Source organism: Dendrobates tinctorius, unplaced genomic scaffold (assembly GCF_039654945.1).
Source record: "Dendrobates tinctorius isolate UK_male_01 unplaced genomic scaffold, ASM3965494v1 ptg000093l, whole genome shotgun sequence".
NCBI classification, from domain to species: Eukaryota; Metazoa; Chordata; class Amphibia; order Anura; family Dendrobatidae; genus Dendrobates; species Dendrobates tinctorius.
Window position 1 is genome coordinate 11,751,294 of NW_027361761.1, and position 22,436 is coordinate 11,773,729.

Genomic DNA, 22,436 nt, shown 5'->3' on the forward strand with positions numbered 1-22,436 from the left:
TAAAAAGACACCTGTGCACACCCTCAAACAGTCTGACTCCAAACTCCACTATGGTGAAGACCAAAGAGCTGTCAAAGGACACCAGAAACAAAATTGTAGCCCTGCACCAGGCTGGGAAGACTGAATCTGCAATAGCCAACCAGCTTGGAGTGAAGAAATCAACTGTGGGAGCAGTAATTAGAAAATGGAAGACATACAAGACCACTGATAATCTCCCTCGATCTGGTGCTCCACGCAAAATCTCACCCCGTGGGGTCAGAATGATCACAAGAACGGTGAGCAAAAATCCCAGAACCACGCGGGGGGACCTAGTGAATGAACTGCAGAGAGCTGGGACCAATGTAACAAGGCCTACCATAAGTAACACACTACGCCACCATGGACTCAGATCCTGCAGTGCCAGACGTGTCCCACTGCTTAAGCCTGTACATGTCCGGGCCCATCTGAAGTTTGCTAGAGAGCATTTGGATGATCCAGAGGAGTTTTGGGAGAATGTCCTATGGTCTGATGAAACCAAACTGGAACTGTTTGGTAGAAACACAACTTGTCGTGTTTGGAGGAAAAAGAATACTGAGTTGCATCCATCAAACACCATACCTACTGTAAAGCATGGTGGTGGAAACATCATGCTTTGGGGCTGTTTCTCTGCAAAGGGGCCAGGACGACTGATCCGGGTACATGAAAGAATGAATGGGGCCATGTATCGTGAGATTTTGAGTGCAAACCTCCTTCCATCAGCAAGGGCATTGAAGATGAAACGTGGCTGGGTCTTTCAACATGACAATGATCCAAAGCACACCGCCAGGGCAACGAAGGAGTGGCTTCGTAAGAAGCATTTCAAGGTCCTGGAGTGGCCTAGCCAGTCTCCAGATCTCAACCCTATAGAAAACCTTTGGAGGGAGTTGAAAGTCCATGTTGCCAAGCGAAAAGCCAAAAACATCACTGCTCTAGAGGAGATCTGCATGGAAGAATGGGCCAACATACCAACAACAGTGTGTGGCAACCTTGTGAAGACTTACAGAAAACGTTTGACCTCTGTCATTGCCAACAAAGGATATATCACAAAGTATTGAGATGAAATTTTGTTTCTGACCAAATACTTATTTTCCACCATAATATGCAAATAAAATGAAACAAAAACAGACAATGTGATTTTCTGGATTTTTTTTTCTCAGTTTGTCTCCCATAGTTGAGGTCTACCTATGATGTAAATTACAGACGCCTCTCATCTTTTTAAGTGGTGGAACTTGCACTATTGCTGACTGACTAAATACTTTTTTTCCCCACTGTACATGTTGACAAGCCTTAAAGCTTCTGAGCTTCTGGGAGAATGTCCTATGGATAGATGAGACAAAAATGGAACTTTTTGGCAAGGCACATCAGCTCTATGTTCACAGATGGAAAAATGAAGCATATCAAGAAAAAAACGCTGTCCCTACTGTGAAGCATAAAGGCTCTGTTATGTTCTGGGGCTGCTTAGATGCATCTGGTACAGGGTGTCTTGAATTTCTGCAGGGTAAAATTAAATCTCAAGACTATTAAGGGATTCTAGAGAGAAATGTGCTGCCCAGTGTCAGAAAACTTGGTCTCAGTTGCAGGTCATGGGTCTTGCAACAGGATAATGACCCAAAACACACAGCTAAAATCACCCAAGAATGGCTAATAGGAAAACATTGGACTATTCTGAAGTGGCCATCTATGAGCCCTGACCTAAATCCTATTGAACATCTTTGGAAAGAGCTGAAACATGCCATCTGGAAAAGGCAACCATCAAGCATGGAAAAACTGGAGCAGTTTGCTCTTGAGGACTGGGCCAAAATGCCTGTCGAGAGGTACAGAAGTCTCACTGACAGTTACAGGAATTGTTTGATTGCAGTGATTGCCTCAATTGTTAGGTTGTGCAACAAAATATTAGGTTAAGGGTACCATCATTTCTGCTCAGGCCTACTTCATGAGTTTTATTTTTTTAAAAATTATGTGGAAGCATGGTTGAAATGCAATGTCTGACGTTCATTTGTTCATTTTCATAGAACTTTGATTTATTATTACTTTAGTCAGATTCAAGTTATTTCTGTGACAATTGTGGGTTTTTCTGTCCTTAAACGAGGGGTACCAACAACTTTGACCGTGTGTTTGCATATATATATATATATATATATATCTATATATAAAATTGAATGTATGTGTGTATCACTAACCAATCACGAAGCATCTTTCATTTCACCAGAGCTGTTTAAAAGAAGCCGAGCTGTGATTGGTTGCTATGAGCAACAGTTTTCCTTGCAACCAATCACTAAGCATGTTTCATTTCACCAGAGCTGTTTAATAGATGAAAGCTGAACTGTGATTGGTTGCTAAGAGCAACAGTTTTCCCACTCCACAACACCTCAGCAGACTCTGGCTGGGTGGGAGAAATCTAGGATCCAAGGAAACATAAGCTCCCAGCCATTGTCTGCCCCCCAGAAAAGAGCAGAGAGCACATGACAGAAATGAATCCCCCTCCCTGCCCATATACCCATCACATATGCCCTCCTATGACCCCCTCCACATTTCCTGGTGTACTGGCTTGTCTCCTTGTAGCGCCTCCAGCCTCTGGACACTACGCTGACAGACACAGCAAACCTTCTTGCCACAGCTCACATTGATGTGCCACCCTGGATGAGCTGCACTACCTGAGCCACTTGTGTGGGTTGTAGAGTCCGTCTCATGCTACCACGAGAGTGAAAGCACAACCAACATTAAAAAGCGACCATAACATCAGCCAGAAAGCATTGGTACTGAGATGTGGTCTGTGGTCCCCAACCGCAGAACCACTCCTTTATTGAGGGTGTTTTGATAATTGTCAATAATTTCCATCTGTTGTCTATTCCATTTGCACAACAGCGTGTGAAATTGATTGTCAATCAGTGTTGCTTCCTGAGTGGACAGTTTGATTTCACAGAAGTTTGATTAACTTGGAGTTATATTCTGTTAAGTGTTCCCTTTATTTTTTGAGCAGATGCTTCCCACAAAATTAGAATATCATCAAAAAGTTAATTCATTTCAGTTCTTCAATACATTATATAGTCATTACAGACAGAGTGATCTATTTCAAGTTTTTATTTCTGTTAATGTTGGTGATTATGGCCTACAGCCAATGAAAACTCAAAAGTCATTATATCTGTAAATTAGAATACTTTAAAACACCAGCTTGAAAAATGATTTTAAAATCCAAAATATTGGCTTACTGAAATATATGTTCAGTAAATGCACTCAATGCGGCATGGCATGGAGGTGATCAGCCTGTGGCCCTGCTGAGGTGTTATAGAAGCCCAGGTTGCTTTGTTAGCAGCCTTCATCTTTTTTGCATTGTTGGGTCTGGTGTCTATCATCTTCCTCTTGACAAGTAGTGTGAAGTTTCAAATTGTACACTACAAATAGTATGTGTCACGTAGACCCATCCTGTGTGACTCAACCCGCAGCAAGACGCGGCACGTGATACTGTCCTGTGTGACATGGCTTGCAGGTCGGTAACTAAAACAACAAGACAAGGGAAAGGGAAAACAGTTACAACAGTGGGCCCAGCGATAGGGAAAGGGGATGTGGAGACCTCCTGCACTCCCCTGAGTCAGTGTTCCTAACGCTCCTAACGTTCCCTATGCTGCTTCCACACCGGGCGCCGATCAGGAACCTGTCGCCCTAGCACACCCTACACCTATCCCTTGCTAGGGAGCTGCGTGGCATAAGCAATGGCCCCACCGCTGTACTAATACACACTAAGGAAAAACACAAATGGGGAAACACCACTTAGCTTTACTATGTTGCACTTGCTCCTGGCAACACCACCAGAATGCAGCTCTCCTCCTGAATAGCTGCCACCAAGCTCTGTCAGAGCTACAAGGAAATCCCCTATGACTCCTTCCACACCAGGGCTAAGACAGTGCTGCAAGGAACGCTCTCCAGCTCCTTCCTCCACCAAGGATGGTTGAAATGAACACTATCACCAACAGTGATTGCAACACCTGTGACTCTTTTATAGCAGAGCCAGCAATCACACCAGCATTATAATCATGTGCACTTAACTAAAGAAACTAGAGTGCAATGACGCTCACCACCACTGGGGGCAAACTTGAACAAACGACACCACAGTGCAATAATCCTAATGGCCACCGGGGGCAAAAACCAAACTTAAGCACAGCTTAGAAAAAAAAAGGTTACCTGTGCTTTTTATCAGTCCTGATCCAGCATGGATCATGACAGTATGATGCAATTTCTCCTGATACCATTATGAAAATGCAAAATTTGGGGCTAAAAACATATTTGTGGGGAAAATGTATTTTCACAGCTCCATGTTATGAACGACTGTGAAGCACCTGAGGGTTCAGTGTGCTCTCTACACATCTAGATTAGATCCATGAGGGATCTAGTTTACAAAATAGTTTTCAATCAATTGTCTGGGATTTTCACTGTTTAGGCACACTAGAGGCTCTCTAAATGCGACATGGTGTCCTCCAATTCTTCAAGCAAATTTTGTATTCAAAAAGTCAAATGGTGCTCCTTCCCTTCCGAGCTCTGCCGTGCACCCAGACAGTGGTTTTCTCCCTCATATCAGCATGCTCAGGAGAAGTTGCACAACAAATTTTGCATGTTTAATGCGGGATGAGCTGGTGTTTTTATTGGTGCGATTTTTGGGGCATGACATTTTTTGATCGCTTTCTATTACGATTTTTGGGAGACAGAATGAACAAAAAACAGAAATTCAGGAATTGATTTTTTTTCTTTTTCTTTTTCTAATGTTCCACATGTGGTAAAATTTGTAAGGCAGTTTTATTCTTCGGGTCAGTACAGTTACAGCGATTACTCATTTAAATAGTTTTTTTATGTTTTGGTGCTTTTACACAAGGAAAACTATTTTATAGAAAAAGTAATTATTTTTGCATGGCCATATTGTGAGAACTATAACTTTTTTTATTTTTCTGCTGATTGAGCTGTATTGAGGCTTATTTTTTTGTTGGACAAGATGACGTTTTTAATGGTACTATTTGTATTCACAATCATTTTTTGGTTGCATTTTACTGCACTTTTTGTACTTTTATTGTTTTTTTTATTTACATAAATAAATAAATGTATTCATTGGAAAAATATTTTTCTTTTTTCTGTTCATAGAATCATAGAATCGTAGAGTTGGAAGGGACCTCCTGTGCCATCTGGTCCAACCCCCTGCTCAAAGCAGGATTCACTAAATCATCCCAGTCAGATATCTGTCCAGCCTCTGTTTTAAGACTTCCATTGAAGGAGAACTCTCAACTTCTCGTGGCAGCCTGTTCCACTCATTGATCACTCTAACTGTCAAAAAGTTTTTTCTAATATCTAATCTGTGTCTCCTCCCATTCAGTTTCATCCCATTGCTTCTAGTCTTTCCTTGTGCAAATGAGAATAAAGATGATCCTTCTACAATGTGACAGCCCTTTAGATATTTGTAGACAGCTATTAAGTCTCCTTTCAGTCTTCTCTTTTGCAAACTAAACATTCCCAAATCCTGCAACCTTTCCTCATAAGACAGGGTTTGCAGACCGGTCACCATTCTGGTCGCTCTTTTCTGAACTTGCTCCAGTTTGTTGATGTTTTTTTTAAAATGTGGCGCCCAAAACTGGACACAGTATTCCAGATGAAGTCTGACCAAAGAGGAGTAGAGGGCAATAATGACTTCACGTGATCTAGACTGTTTGCTTCTGTTAATACATCCTAGAATTGCATTTGCCTTTTTTGCTGCTGCATCACACTGTTGACTCATATTCAGTCTGTGATCTATTAGTATACCCAAGTCTTTTTCACATGTGCTGTTGCTTAGCCCTATTCCTCCCATTCCGTATATGCTTTTTTCATTTTTATTGCTGAAATGTAGTACTTTGCATTTTTCCCTGTTAAAAAACATTCTGTTGGTTGCTGCCCACTTCTCCAGTTTATTTATATATTTTTGAATCCTCTCTCTTCTCTAGTATTAGCTATCCCTCCTAGCTTTGTGTCATCAGCAAATTGAATCAGTTTACCCTCATTTCCTTCATCTAAATCGTTGATAAAGATGTTGAACAATACAGGGCCCAGGACAGAGCCCTGTGGTACCCCACTTGAGACATTCTTCCAACTGGATATGCAGCCATTTTCGACCACTCTTTGGGTCCGATCACTAAGCTAGTTATGAATCCACCTAACAGTTGCCTTGTCCATTCCATACTTAGTCATTTTTCAATAAGGATTGTATGAGAAAATTTGTCAAATGCTTTGCTGAAGTCAAGATATACTATATCTACAGCATTTCCTTGATCCACCCAATCAGTGATTCCGTCATAGAAGGAAATTAAGTTAGTCTGAAATGACTTATTAGTTACAAACCCATGCTGACTCTGTTTAATCACTTCATTCTTATCCAGGTACTGACATACATGTTGTTTAATAATTTGTTCAAAGATCTTTCCTGGTATAGAAGTCAGACTCACCGGCCTATAGTTGCCTGGGTCCACCTTCTTCCCCTTTTTGAAGATAGGAACAACATTTGCTCTTCTCCAGTCTTCTGGGACTTCTCCTGTTCTCCAAGAATTTTCAAAGATTATGGAGAGGGGTTCAAAAATTTCTTCTGCTATCTCCTTCAGTACTCAGTTCATTATTTGTGGATTCTTAAAAAACTATTTTAATTTTTTTTTTTTTTTACTTCTTTACATTGTTCCAGGATGGGAAATTACTGTACAGCATCAGATCACTGATCTGATGCTCTGCTGTGAAGTTCTTCTGCACTTCAGAGCCTCACATCATCATCATCTGACAGGCAGGGAAGGAGGGATCTGAGGTCTGCTCTGAGCAGGCACTAACACACAACCTTCCCTGAAGGACCTCGCGGTCATCTTGCGGCCGGGGTCTCCATGGAGACCATCAGGACAACGCGATTGCATCGTGTTGTCCTGATGTAAGCACACATGGAGACAATTCCCTGTGCGATGCTCCTCGATGTCACTGTCACTACTGACAGCGGCATCAGAGGGGTCAAAAGCCTGTGATCGGTACTAACACTGAACTTGGGCGTAGCTGCAGGGAGTCAGCTCTCACTCACCCGATTGCCGTGACTTTCAGCATGAGGCCGTGCAATCGCAACGCTCTACTTATACTGCTGTTTGCAGGAATGCAGCTCCCGCAGAGCAGTATATATAAGGTGCCTGCCGGAAGGGTTTAAAATGTAAAAGATTAAACCAGTGTCAGACTGAAGAACATTGGGCCCACCGGAGAATTTGATTCTGAGGGCCCACCTTTCCCCTCCACTGAAGAGCCCAATAGCATCTGCAAGGTTTGCACTATGAATTCTCCTGAAGGAGAAGCCAGGGCCCACCAAAGGATTCTCCATTTCTCTGGTGGGCCAGTCCAACCCTGGATTAAACTATCATATATATATTGTTTAGCCTAAAATACAAAGGAAATCGGTCATCTTTAACTTTAGCACTTTTAGAAAACATTTCATCTTTAACTTGCATAACTGTTCACAATAACAGTATTTATGACCTGGGGTGCCCAAAAGTTTACTCGTCACTGTATGTAAACACTTTTATTCATTCCTGTTAGGCTGGTTTCACACTTGCGTTTTTTAGCGCTGGAAAAAAACGCATACGTGCGCATGCGATTTTTCCCCTATATTTAACATGGGTGCGCATACATGCGCGCTTGTAAGCGCATGTATGCGATTTTCATGCGCTGCGTTTTTTTGGGGTGTGCGTTGGTATTTTCCAGACGCTGCATGTTGCATTTTTTGGCCCTGGAAAAAAACGCATGCGCACGTATGCGCACGTTTTGCGCTAAAAATGGCCATTATAGCCTATGGATGCGCATACGTGCGCACTGGCATGCGCAGGTATGCGATTTTTTAGCGCTGCGTTTTTTGGGTGGTGTCCACTTTTTATCCTAGTTAAAATCTTCTAAAGTCAAAAAAAAAAAGTCTATATAAAGGAGGTGCCTGCCAAAACTCTGCCACTACTACACTGACAGATTGAAGAGCAGACAGTCAACCAAGAACCCATTATATCAGCGAAGAATGTGAGTATATTACATTATATGCCTGTCCTTTTAAATTATGTATGTACTAATGATTTTTATTATTTTTACATGCAGTATGTCTTCAGAATCCGAGTATTCCCCATCGCGGCAGGAATTGGCGCAAGCAGACCGTGAGGTGATTATTTTCGTGCATCTGGTAAGTATATCTGCTGCTTCTCCAAATCTCTTACGTTTTTTTCAACTTTCTTAAGACATCGTCATCATCATCTGCGGACGGCACTAGTGAGGGCGAAGAGCAGGAGCAGCGAAGCCAAGTCCCGGTGGTGATACGGAATGTAAGTATCAAATGATTTGTAATGTTCTTTATTTTTTATCTTCTATTTTTACTCTTTTTTTTGTTTCTTTTTTTGTAACTTTTTATTCAATTTAAATTTGATTATTCTAATGAATGTGTTTTGTCTAGGTTCCACAACGGGATGAAGACGTCTACCTGGATAATGAGCAGCTCATCAGCCTGGTCCAGGAGCGTTCGCCGTTGTGGGACAGCCGTGACCGGCTGTACAAGGACAATGTGGTGACCCGGCGGCTATGGAATGAGGTGGCCGCAGCGTTGATGGATGGCTGGGACAGCGCCACAGCATCCTCCAAAAAGGCGTTTAGTGAGTATTTCCCTGCTCTGTATTGTGCCGCAGTGACTGTTGTCCTTGACGGCACTGTTGGGTTTCGTGCTAGGCGTATTCTAGCAGGAAACCCAACAGTGTCATCGGGGTCTACAGTGACTGCTTTGAGTATTGTATTGCTACATTGTGCCGCAGTGACTGTTGTCCTTGACGGCACTGTTGGGTTTCGTGCTAGGCGTATTCTAGCAGGAAACCCAACAGTGTCATCGGGGTCTACAGTGACTGCTTTGAGTATTGTATTGCTACATTGTGCCGCAGTGACTGTTGTCCTTGACGGCACTGTTGGGTTTCGTGCTAGGCGTATTCTAGCAGGAAACCCAATAGTGTCATCATGGTCTACAGTGACTGCTTTGAGTATTGTATTGCTACATTGTGCCGCAGTGACTGTTGTCCTTGACGGCACTGTTGGGTTTCGTGCTAGGCGTATTCTAGCAGGAAACCCAACAGTTTCATCGGGGTCTACAGTGACTGCTTTGAGTATTGTATTGCTCTGTATTGTGCCGCAGTGACTGTTGTCCTTGACGGCACTGTTGGGTTTCGTGCTAGGCGTATTCTAGCAGGAAACCCAACAGTTTCATCGGGGTCTACAGTGACTGCTTTGAGTATTGTATTGCTACATTGTGCCGCAGTGACTGTTGTCCTTGACGGCACTGTTGGGTTTCGTGCTAGGCGTATTCTAGCAGGAAACCCAACAGTGTCATCGGGGTCTACAGTGACTGCTTTGAGTATTGTATTGCTACATTGTGCCGCAGTGACTGTTGTCCTTGACGGCACTGTTGGGTTTCGTGCTAGGCGTATTCTAGCAGGAAACCCAACAGTGTCATCGGGGTCTACAGTGACTGCTTTGAGTATTGTATTGCTACATTGTGCCGCAGTGACTGTTGTCCTTGACGGCACTGTTGGGTTTCGTGCTAGGCGTATTCTAGCAGGAAACCCAATAGTGTCATCGGGGTCTACAGTGACTGCTTTGAGTATTGTATTGCTACATTGTGCCGCAGTGACTGTTGTCCTTGACGGCACTGTTGGGTTTCGTGCTAGGCGTATTCTAGCAGGAAACCCAACAGTTTCATCGGGGTCTACAGTGACTGCTTTGAGTATTGTATTGCTCTGTATTGTGCCGCAGTGACTGTTGTCCTTGACGGCACTGTTGGGTTTCGTGCTAGGCGTATTCTAGCAGGAAACCCAACAGTGTCATCGGGGTCTACAGTGACTGCTTTGAGTATTGTATTGCTACATTGTGCCGCAGTGACTGTTGTCCTTGACGGCACTGTTGGGTTTCGTGCTAGGCGTATTCTAGCAGGAAACCCAACAGTGTCATCGGGGTCTACAGTGACTGCTTTGAGTATTGTATTGCTACATTGTGCCGCAGTGACTGTTGTCCTTGACGGCACTGTTGGGTTTCGTGCTAGGCGTATTCTAGCAGGAAACCCAACAGTGTCATCGGGGTCTACAGTGACTGCTTTGAGTATTGTATTGCTACATTGTGCCGCAGTGACTGTTGTCCTTGACGGCACTGTTGGGTTTCGTGCTAGGCGTATTCTAGCAGGAAACCCAACAGTGTCATCGGGGTCTACAGTGACTGCTTTGAGTATTGTATTGCTACATTGTGCCGCAGTGACTGTTGTCCTTGACGGCACTGTTTTTTTTTATCAACAGTGGACAAAGTCCGAACACGTTGGCGTTCGATCAAGGACCGCTTCAACAGTGATGTTCGTGCTGAGGGCCAGGTTCGCAGTGGATCTGCGTCAAGGACCAGAACTAGATACCGTCACTATCACGCGTTGCAGTTCCTAAGACCGGTCCTTGCCACAAGATCGTAAGTATTATACATTTTGGGTTTTTATTTTTATTAATCTGTGTTTTTCTAATCCACAGCTGATGCTTCTTGTAAAGGCATGGTAGTAATGATTTTCCTTTCTTCCACAGCACCTGGAGCAGCACCCTGCAACCTGGCCCTGGAGCGGTCCTTCCTCGGACGTCCTCTGACCCGTCCCAGCCATCCGACAGCCAGGAAGCACCTTGCAGGTCAACCACACACACAGCTGGTGACCAGGAAGCTGGGCCATCAGGTGTTCCCCTGTCCCAGGTCTCTGCCACTGGTTATGCGGGCACTACCCGCCAGCGGCAGAGGGCCTTGGACAGGAATGTCTTGCCCGAGTTTATGCATTTGAGCGAGACATTTAATTCCAGCCTCAAGTCACTGTCCGACAGAGTTGAAAGCGGTTTTGCACTCATGGAAGGTGGTTTTAACCACTTTGAACACCGCTTCAATTCTGTAGAACAGCGCCTTGACCGTCTGGAGGCCGACCTCAACAGACCAGCACACCATTTTTTTAGTAAGATTGAAAAGGGCATGGCGGAACACCTTAGTCCTGATCAACAGCTGAATGTGCTGCAGGCCTGCAACAATGCTTTCTTGCAGGCTATGCAGCATAATCGGTACGGTCAGCAGTCAGTGGTGTCCTTTCCACCTGTGCCACCATTGACTCGCTTCACCTCACTACCGACTTGTGCTGCATACCACTGCACGGACACCTCTATTCAAAGCCAGGACACCCACCGTTACACCACCACAAGTCTGAGTGCAGCTGGTCACTTCACCGACACCACCATGGCAAGCGCTGCTCCTGTCTGGAGCACCACCGCCAATCCCATGCATGCGTGGAGCTCAGCCACCACTAGGCAAACATGGAACAGCCCTGCCGCTACAACAACATGTAGTAGCCCTGCCACCACCACTCTGCAAACCTGGGCCATCACTGCCGCCACCAGTCCTCCTGCAAGGACGAGCACTGACAACGAAGAGCAGCAGCAGCCACCTCAGCAGCAGCCGCCACCTCAGCAGCAGCAGCAACCACCTCAGCAGCAGCCGCCACCTCAGCAGCAGCCGCCACCTCAGCAGCAGCCGCCACCTCTGCAGCAGCAGCCGCCACCTCAGCAGCAGCTGCCATACCAGCAGACGGGGGACCTACATTCCATATTTGCCCCTACTTCAAGGCGAAATCAATCAAGGCGGGCATTGGGCCAAAGTCGGTCCAGGCACACAAGCCTACGGCGACATGCCATTACAACTAATGTACCTGAACAGATTTCCTCTCCTACAAGTGTTCCAAGTTTAATTCCCTTAACTGGACTACCTTCCCCCACAAGTTTTGTTGCCCCTTCCCCTCAAACACCGTCTTCAACTGCAAGTGTTGCATATTCCCTGCACACCCCCAAATTGAAACCATCTGCCCCCAAACGCCGTAAAAAATAATTTTTAGTTTTTTTTTTGTGATAAAAAATAAATTTACATTTGTGGTTCACCATTAATAAGTTTCATTAATGTTGTTTGCGCCGCTCACACACACTGATGGGTAAATACATGTTAAAAACCAACCCAAGGGCTAGTATAGTCATATGTGAAATAACATGGACTAGTATAGTCATTCCAAGGCCTAGTGTAATAACTCTAGTTTTACCAAATAGAATCTGGTTTCATGAAAAACAAACTGTTGAAACTTGTCTAAAAAATAAGTTTCTTTCTAGTTTCACCAGTTTGTTTTTTGTGAAACAAGATGCTAGTTGTTAAAAATCGAGTTATTACAGTAGGCCTTGTTATGACTATACTAGGCCGTGGTATTTCACATATTACTATACTACTAGCCCCAAGGCCTACTATACTCATATTTGAAATACCACGGCCTAGTATAGTCATTCCAAGGCCTAGTGTAATAACTCTAGTTTTACCAAATAGAATCTGGTTTCATGAAAAACAAACTGTTGAAACTTGTCTAAAAAATAAGTTTCTTTCTAGTTTCACCAGTTTGTTTTTTGTGAAACAAGATGCTAGTTGTTAAAAATCGAGTTATTACAGTAGGCCTTGTTATGACTATACTAGGCCGTGGTATTTCACATATTACTATACTACTAGCCCCAAGGCCTACTATACTCATATTTGAAATACCACGGCCTAGTATAGTCATTCCAAGGCCTAGTGTAATAACTCTAGTTTTACCAAATAGAATCTGGTTTCATGAAAAACAAACTGTTGAAACTTGTCTAAAAAATAAGTTTCTTTCTAGTTTCACCACTTTGTTTTTTGTGAAACAAGATGCTAGTTGTTAAAAATCGAGTTATTACAGTAGGCCTTGGTATGACTATACTAGGCCGTGGTATTTCACATATTACTATACTACTAGCCCCAAGGCCTACTGTACTCATATTTGAAATACCACGGCCTAGTATAGTCATTCCAAGGCCTAGTGTAATAACTCTAGTTTTACCAACTAGAATCTATTTTCAAACTGTTGAAACTTGTCAAGTTTCACCCGTTTGTTTTTTGTGAAACAAGATACTAGTTGGCCAAAATCAAGTAGGCCTTGTTATGACTATACTAGGCCGTGGTATTTCACATATTACTATACTACTAGCCCCAAGGCCTACTATACTCATATTTGAAATACCACGGCCTAGTATAGTCATTCCAAGGCCTAGTGTAATAACTTGTAATGGAGCAGATTACATGAGCAGATTACATTCATCCACTCAATGCTGACTTGTATTCCCCATGGACTTTCATTGGGGTTGGGTTTTGAGGGTTGTGTTTTGAGAAAATCACATACTTTGTTTTAAACTAGTTGCACAATTTTCTCTTGAAAAAAAATGGTTTCCTGATTCATGGCCTGCAGCTTTGTTCATTCCAATATATTTCACACAGACTAGCAATGCTGCATTTTAACTCGTATGTGTATTTACCTGCCCAGGTGTGTGAACATAACAAAATTCAGTTATACATGGGAAGTTTTTTAATTAATTGGAGTTTAAAAAATATAGTGCACTCAGTAATGGTATCAAATAAGGATTTTTATTACCATAAACAACAACATTACACCATTTCATCTTGCCAGTGCACCCGTCCTACATCAGAAATAAAGTAGGCCGCAAATTTGTCCCTCATTTGGCCAACTTCAACGGATGACCTGAGAGTGGGCTGAGTGAATTCAGGCAATGGGATAGGAGCATCATCGTCCAGTTCAAAGGTCGGGTGCTCTTTAGCCATCACAAAGTTATGTAGAACCACACAGGCCTTCACCACCTCATCGACTGTTTCAAGTTTAAGATTAATGGCCGTGCCCAGAATTCGCCATCTGGAAACAAGAATCCCAAAAGCACACTCGACAGTTCTTCTGGCCCTGGTCAGCCTGTAATTAAAAATTTTTTTGGTGTGGTCCAAGTCCCGGCTGGAGTAGGGTTTCAGTAAGTTTCCGCACATTTGAAAAGCCTCATCGCCAACCATTACAAAGGGCAGTGGCGGAGCTTCGGTGTGAGGAAGAGGCCGTGGCATAGGGAAATTAAATTGGTTGCCATACAACCTCCGGCCCATGTCTGAGTTTTTAAAAGCCTGCGAGTCATTACCACGGCCAAATGCTCCAATGTCCACTGCTACAAACATACATCCGGCATCCGCAATTGCAATGAGTACTATTGAAAAGTACTTTTTGTAATTATAGTACTCAGATCCCGTTCTTTGGGGTTTGATGATCCGTATGTGTTTCCCATCAACTGCTCCCAAACAGTTGGGAAAATTGCATACTGTCCAGAATTTGTCAGCAATTTCCATCCACTTTTCAGCGGTGGGCAGGGGCATAAATTCTGGGCAAAGAACATTCCAGAGAGCCCGGCAGGTGTCAGCAACAATTCCAGACAAGGTAGAGATTCCAATACGGTACTGGAAGTGTAGTGAGGATAGGGTTTCTCCAGTCGCCAGGAATCTGTGAACAGACAAAGAAGTAAAATTAATATTTATGTATATTATTTTTAAAAACTATAAAAAAAAATATTAGTACATTCACGAAAACTAATTACCCAAGGTTTTGAACACTAAATTTACAAAAAAAAACATCAGACCACACCCCTTTGTTTTTAAAACATACCGTAATGTCACCAGTAGCCGTTCCTCAGGAGGAATCGCACGACGGAGCTGTGTGTCCTGTCTCCGGATGGATTGTTGGACACGAGCAAGCAAATCCATGAAACTTTCGTGGGACATCCGGATATAATCAGTAAATTTCTCCGGGTTTGCACGTAGCTCGCTGTAGAGGGTGTGGTATGCCCCACGGCTCTCCCGGAGTTCAACAATCGGATGTATCCACATACGCCGCCGTCTTCGCTGCCTCTCTCTCTTCCTTTGTTCATGGCAAGCAACTGCATACGCCTGAGCCATCGCGATGTCCAAATCCAAGTTGAAGTGAAAACTCTTCCAGCGCAGATCCATGGTCACGAGAAGAATCAAGCAAATGTGAAGAATACTGTAGACAGGGTCTATATATATTAACATACCACACCCACAATGAAGTCCCATTGGTCTTGTGTGTTGTTGAATGGTTGTTTTTTCTTTTTTGTGGGGTTTTTCCAAAATCTGTAAAAAAACGCAAACGCACAAAAAACGCATCCAAACGCGCAAAAACGCTGCGTTTTTTTCCTGCATGCGCATTAAAATGCTGGAAAAAAACGCAGCGTTTGTATGCATTTGTATGCGTTTTTTTAATGCGTTTTTTTGCGGGAAAAACGCGCTGCAAAAAAAAGCAAGTGTGAAACTAGCCTTAGTTTGTGAACATTGATTATTTGGATCTGCACAGTGTCTATATATTAACACTAAGAAATACTTTGGAGACACACGATTTATCTCTCAATTATTCTTTTATTAATTAGAGAAGGTCCAGGAGGAGATTTCGAGAATTGTTGGTTCTGCGCAGCCCATGTACAGCCACCGAGGGCAAATGCCCTTTACGAATGCTGTTGTACATGAAATCCAGAGGTTCTCTGACATTCTCCCTATTAATTTGGGCCATGCAACAGCCAAAGATGTGACTTTTAAAGGATATTTTATCCCAAAAGTAAGTAACCTTGTGGATATTTTACCATAATTTTAATCATATCAGTATTAGGGCTCGTGCACATGGCCGTATTTTGGGTGCAAATGCGATACTACAAAGCATCAGATCGCAATCAGACCAATGTTTTTCTGAGCTGGTTCTAGGAAAAAATTGCAGTATGTCCGTGTTTGATCCGATATTCAGATCGCACTCGTCCATGCAAATCAATGAGCGTGTGGAAATCATTGGACTGAACTCAGATGACATATGGCAGAACTGTCAATCATGTCTCTTCCTATTGTCCACAGCTGGATTTACAAACAATGCCTTGGTATTATTTGAGGATCGTGTTGCAATAGTACTGAGGCACTAAATAATACATTATGGACTTTGCTGGTGATAGCATTGTAAGACATAAAGGAAATCATAAGGATTGGACACAAATCTCCCCAGTGGAAAAAAGCCTGTTTAGTCTCAGGGAGGGCAAAGGAAACAGGAGGGAAGCACATGAAGAGGAAATCTGTGCAGGATATGTCCTCTGCTGGTATTTGAGCTAATGAAGATGGCAACATTCTGGTTACACACAGACCTCAAATCCAGCCTATATTACTTGGAAGGACACTCTCAGTAGATAAAAATGTGAAACTTTCAAGCAGCAAACTGTATATCTGAAAATGATTGTCATAGTCCTTCCTTTATTTATATTGGATCTTGGTATAAATCACCATGCATATTTATTTTGACTTGTCATGGCTGCCCCCTCTCTCATAAAACCATTGCACCAAGAATACTTTGGAGGACACCCCCCGTTCCTTATGATGCATGTTAAGTGACACAGGTGTATTGTGTGAGAGTAGGGCTCAGCCATGATTTGCCTCACAGTTTACATTTTTCTCGAAAATACACCTTTGCTCATTGTCTGAGCTCCTTGTAATATCTCAGGTGATAAATTCTATTATTTGACCCCAGGGAACCTATATAATCCCATTATTGACTTCGGTTTTGAAAGACGCGACACAGTTCGAAAAGGCTGATGAGTTTTATCCAAATCATTTTCTTGACGCCAAAGGGAATTTTATAAAGAAAGAAGCCTTCATGCCATTTTCTGCCGGTTAGTGAACAATGAGCGCTAGAAGAATTGCAGATTATAGCACAATTGCGGTATCCACCAAGGTATCAGTTTATGATAGAGAAAATGTTGGCCCATCGCTGGGTTTTTTCTTGCTCCTTAGATTGCAAACCTAAGTAACGTCTGTGTGTTAGGCGTGACGGGTAACGAAACCTTTCTAACCCATGACACCGCAAATTTGCCGGCACTGTTTTCACAAATTCAGACATTTGGAATGTAAGTCTTTTGCCATGAGTTTTTAATGAAGTTTGTGCTAGTTGTCACTAGAAGGGAGCAGATCAATCTGCAGAGGATTAACTTTGAGTCACGTTTCTTGAAATTCCAAGATCACAAATCTTAATTGTGAGGAACAGCCAAAAAAAGAATACCCAGTGCCATTCCACACACTGCTGAAGACTAAAGGCCCCATCTCGCATAGCAAGATCATTAGCGAGATCTCTGTAACGTCACCGATTTTGTGACGCAACAGCGATCTCGCTACGCGTGACACATAGCGGTGACCGGCCCCCTCGCTGGATATCGCTCATCGTGCTCGAATATCCCAGGCCATTTTCTGATCAATGGCATCCCGCTGGCTATCATGCAATGCTGTGTTTGACGCTGACGAGCGACCTTGTTGGCGACGCAGAACTCAGGGACGCAGGCGTGAGTCGTCAGAATCGCTGCTGTGTGACAAGGTACCAGCGAACGCTGAGGTCGTTATACGGATCACCGGATCGTTGCTGCGTCGCTGAGTAGATCTGTCTGTTTGACAGCTTACTAGCGACCATTTAGTGACGCACCAGCGATCCTTACCAGGTCGTATCATTGCCGGGATCGCTGGTGCGTCGCTTAGTGTAATGGTACCCTAAGGGAGTGGGCTAATAGCTTCAGGCACGGTCTGGCAGGCTTCCCCATAATTCCCTCCAGCTATGATATCACATGGTCTAGCGCAACTTATCATGGAGGGTTAGAGCTTTTACAGCCAGTGTAAAAGGAGGGATGGCTGATGAGCACCAGCATTTTATACTTGCACTGTATAGGGATAGAAGATTTCAGGAAACTGCTCATTCTACCCAGGGATAGAAAATGACCTAATCTGCATGTGGGCTTCTAATTCCAGTGCTCAAGCAGATTGGAAATATCAGTGGTAGTCTGAGTCTGTAACCATTAATCCCAATATTCCTGAAATACAGTGAACGAAATAATTTTTTGATCCCTTGCTGATTTTGTAAGTTTGCCCACTGACAAAGACATGAACAGTCTATAATTTTAAGGGTAGGTAAATTTTAACATTCAGAGACAGAAAATCAAAAATAAAATACAGAAAATCACATTGTATAAATTATTTAAATTTATTTGCATTTTTCAGTGAGAAATAAGTATTTGATCTCTCTGGCAAACAAGACTTAATACTTGGTGGCAAAACCCCTGTTGGCAAGCTCAGCAGTCAGACGTTTTTTATAGTTGATGATGAGATGCCAGGAGGAATTTTGGTCCACTCCTCTTTGCAGATCTTCTCTAAATCATTAAGATTTTGAGACTGTTGCTGGGCAACTCGGAGATTCATCTCCCTCCATAAGTTGTCTATGATTTTGGCTTACAAATACTGGGGTAAAAAATTCACCAAATACTCAATGTGTGCACATGGCCTTAAGGAGTGAAGAGGAGTTTATGGTTCTTAGATGACCCACAAGCCCAGCTATCTGTCCATAAGGCTGAATTTCCACTGTATCTAGGGCTAACATACCAGCCCAAGTTGCAGAGGAAAGCAGATAAAAAAACAGTTTTTAAATTAAAAAATTTCCTCCACAGGTCTTTTTCTAACCTTTTTTGGGGGTACATTATATGAAATAAATGAAAAAATTAATAAAATAAATCAATTAAAAAAATGTCATTCATTTCAGGTCGGAGAGCCTGTGCTGGTGAGACGCTCGCAAGAATGGAGCTCTTCATCTTTTTTGCAAGCCTTCTGCAGAAATTCACCTTCCGCTTCCCCTCAGGGGTCACTGATGTGGATATGACCCCAGTCCTCTCAATAACAAATGCTCCAAAACCACATATGATTTGCGCAGTGCCTCGCTTTTAAAGCAAATATTCACTGTATCTCAATAAACCCGTGATAATTGTCTATGGGACGATTCAATATTTGTGGGTTTGGTTTCTTAATTAATTTGCTATTTTTGTCTTGCAGTTTCTCTTGACCTTTACTGCACCAAATTCACTTAAAATTGTATTTTTTACTGTTTTTAACTTATTTTGCAACTCATTAGCCGCAAAAGGCTCAGGTTTTGCAAAATGCTGCAAAAATTCACTAAAATAACTGGTATACATTGAATCACTCTGGGGGAACTGGAGTAGTCTTGCATAAATTTTTTCAACTAGTTAAATAAGTTGCATTTCATGAATCTATATACTCACCACTTAATAATCTGAGCTATAAAATCTTAGATTTAGGAGACCATGGCTTCAGGAAGAATATGTATAGTAGTTGCCATGTGGTCATGCAGATGGAGCATAGTAACATAGTGCTAAGATTTTAAATTAGTACATAATTGTAAGATCTTAGTGGTTTTCCATTGTGCAACAGATTGGTGTTGAGTATTTGCATGTTCCAGTGGGAAATAGTGAAAAAGAAACAGATACATGATTAATTGTACGAACGAGTGCAAAGGAAATAAACCATTCTACTGTTATAAATTCAAACATGTTAAATAAAGAATTTAAAAAACAATAATTCAATTGTTATTAAGCTCATTTTTTATTTCTATCTGTTGTAAAAATTAAATTCTTGACACGTCTAGTTCTCACACTAGAGAAGTTACTTAAGACTAAGGCCTGTTTCACACATACGTTTTTTGATGTCAGTTGTAATCCGCAAAAACGGCGGAAAACGGATCGGTCCCTTTTTTGGCGGATCCATTTTTTTCCGGAAATTGGCGGATTTTGACTGACGCCAAAAAACTGAAGTGTGAAACAGGCCTAAGGCCGGGATCACACTACACTACCAAATGACTTGGAGAATCAGTTTTAGCATTTGGTTGAACATGGTAAAAAGAAACCCAAAAGCATTTGTGGTGTTGCACTTTTCTGGTAATTTCACCGCACTTGGAATTTTTTCCCGTTTCCCAGTACACTATTGTAGTGAAACCTCCACCAGGGGGAGCTGGTGAGGAAAGAGAGGTTACACACTAAGAGTAGCAACACTGACCAACCGCACAGGTGTCACAGGGAACGATAGAATGGTCAGACGAACCGAGTCAGAAACGATCAGGAGCAGACTACCAGAAGCTGCAGCAATACATGTAGTCAAAAAGCTGACGAGGGTCAAAAAGCCAAACAGGTCAGGGTACAAGTCGGGGAATCAAAAGTCAGACAGAGAATGTAGCAGCAGAGATGAATACCAAGAGATGGGGACAGAGATCAGTCTGGGTCATACACGTGGATACAAGTCAAAAGCAGGAGGATCACCAAGGTACAAGGGTCAGAGGCTCTAAACTGGAAGCTTGAGCTATCACTAACACTGGTCAGCAGGCTGTGAAAGACTGAAATAGCCCAGCTAGCTCCAGAACGAGGCAGAGGAGATTAACCCGCACATGACCAGTCTAGAGTGTAGACAGCAGAAAATAAACTCCGGACTGGACCATGACAACTATATTGTAAAATAATAATAACAATAATAATCTTTATTTATATAGCGCCAACATATTCTGCAGCGTTTTACAGTTTAACAGTTTCAAAACACAAGTCATAAGTAACAACATTAACAATACAAAAATTAAAGTAAAATAAGCCACCCCTGCTGGTGAGAGCTTACAATCTACAATGAGGTGGGGGAGATACAAAGTACAGGTGTGTATTTACAATGGTGTATTTACAATGATGGTCCAGCCATCTTGAGGGAGTGAGGGATGGATGGAGATAGTGAATGGGCTACACACGCACACTTACACATAGAATGACTTTGATTAGTGAACGTGATAGGCCACTCTGAACAAATGTGTTTTGAGGGAGCGCCTGAAACTATGCAAATTATGGATAGTCCTGATTTCTTGGGGTAGAGCATTCCAGAGGATAGGAGCAGCACAGAAGAAGTCTTGGAGTTGGGAGTGGGAGGTACAGATTAGTGCAGAGGTTAGTTGAAAGTCGTTTGCAGAGCGCAGCGGTCGGTTAGGCCGATGGACAGAAACTAAACTAAGTACAACTAAGGAGTTTGACTTTTTTGTTAAAGCATTTACCTTTACATGTTAATTATTTTTACATCTTAAATGATCACACTTTTGCGGATTTGGAAATAATAAATGTTTTTTATTTCTATATTTTTGGAATAGAAAGTAAGGTTATTTTTTAAATCTTTTTACGAATTCTTAACCACTTCACCCCCAAATCATTTTCTGTTTTTGCATTTCTGTTCTTTGCATCCCCTTATTCCCAGAGTCATGCTTTATTTTTTTCATCAATATCAATTTGGCCATGTGGGGCTTGTTTTTTGTGGGATGAGTATTACCTTTGAACAACTTCCTCAAATTGACATTTTTGGGTTGACAAACTTCCACTAATAATGCAATTATAGATGATAAAAAACTACACAATGACACAAAAAAAACTACAACAAAAAAAAAACAAGCCTTCACACAGCTCCTTGTATGGAAAAATTAAAATTACATGGATCTTGGAAAATAATTACATTGAATAAAATGTTAAAAAAAATAAGGCTTGCAACTTTTAAAAGCTATAAAATAAAAAATACATAGAAATGTTACATTGCCAAAATTTGACAGACCTGAAGAATCAAGTCTCCAGGTCATTCTTAAATAGCAAACACTATAAAAATGAAAAAGTGTGGTGGAGTTGTGTATTTTTCACTATTTCTTCTCAATTTGGTTTTTGACATTAATTGGTAATTAAAAACCCTACAAAAAAAGAAGAAGCTGCTGTACAGCTATGCAAACTAAACAATATAATAGATACCAATCTCGGAAAAATTGGGAATTTGTATAGAAGCATGGAAAAAGAAGTGTGCATGGACTATATGTCCTAAGTGTTGGGTGTTGTAGGGGGATATAAGAAACAAGCAAAGTACTGGAAAAGTACAAACTGAAGCTGCCTTGGGTAAAACAACTACAGTAATTGTCCCTTTGTCCTAAGCCAAAGGTCAAATGGAACCAATTTCATGTGAGATTTGCAGAACTAACTAGAGGGCATTTTAGCAGGTTTTCCTAAAGTGTTTTCACCTACCGAGTAAGTTTAGTTTTGTATTTTTCTATTTTTTATAGTGTGCACTATTTATTATGGTACTATTTCATAAAATAAGGATGTAGTTGATTTTACCCTTCTTTCTGGGCATATTACATTTAGATTTGGACATTTTGGTCTCATACCGCACATACTGGTGGAACAGGTTCTCTCAAAAAGCTCATAATCCCGTGTAGATGTGTCCATGATTAATTAAAGGCTGAAGATGCTATTACTAGTGTTGAGCATTCCGATACCGCAAGTATCGGGTATCGGCAGATATTAGAGGTATCGGAATTCCGATACGGACTTCCGATACTTTTGTCATATCGGATTCCGGAATCGGAATCGGAAGTTCCCATCATGCTATGAGCCTGCTTGCTTTGATTAAGCCAATGGGAATCCTCCGAAGTGTGGGCACATCCTGTTAGGCATGTAGGCATGTTAACTATTGGCATGGCTGTGATTGGCTGCCGAAATGATGTCATGATGCACTATAAAAGCCACCGCAGCCGCCATTTCTGGTCACTCTGCTGTGAA

General features: G+C 42.2%; 1 protein-coding gene across 2 annotated transcripts in view; it reads left to right on the top strand.

Annotated features, from left to right (window-relative positions):
• The window catches only part of LOC141098547 (cytochrome P450 2K1-like), a 103,362-nt gene extending 83,964 nt beyond the window's left edge, over positions 1-19,398 (top strand). Inside the window, exons 7-9 of one of the 2 annotated variants that reach the window (XM_073586426.1) lie at positions 15,390-15,574; positions 16,523-16,664; positions 18,569-19,398. In XM_073586426.1, coding sequence (XP_073442527.1) covers positions 15,390-15,574; positions 16,523-16,664; positions 18,569-18,750 — 509 coding nt within the window. In that variant the 3' untranslated portion in view covers positions 18,751-19,398. The remainder of the gene's footprint in view (positions 1-15,389; positions 15,575-16,522; positions 16,665-18,568) is intronic. The other variant, XM_073586427.1, reaches the window with a different exon arrangement.
• The last annotated feature ends 3,038 nt before the right edge of the window (positions 19,399-22,436 follow it).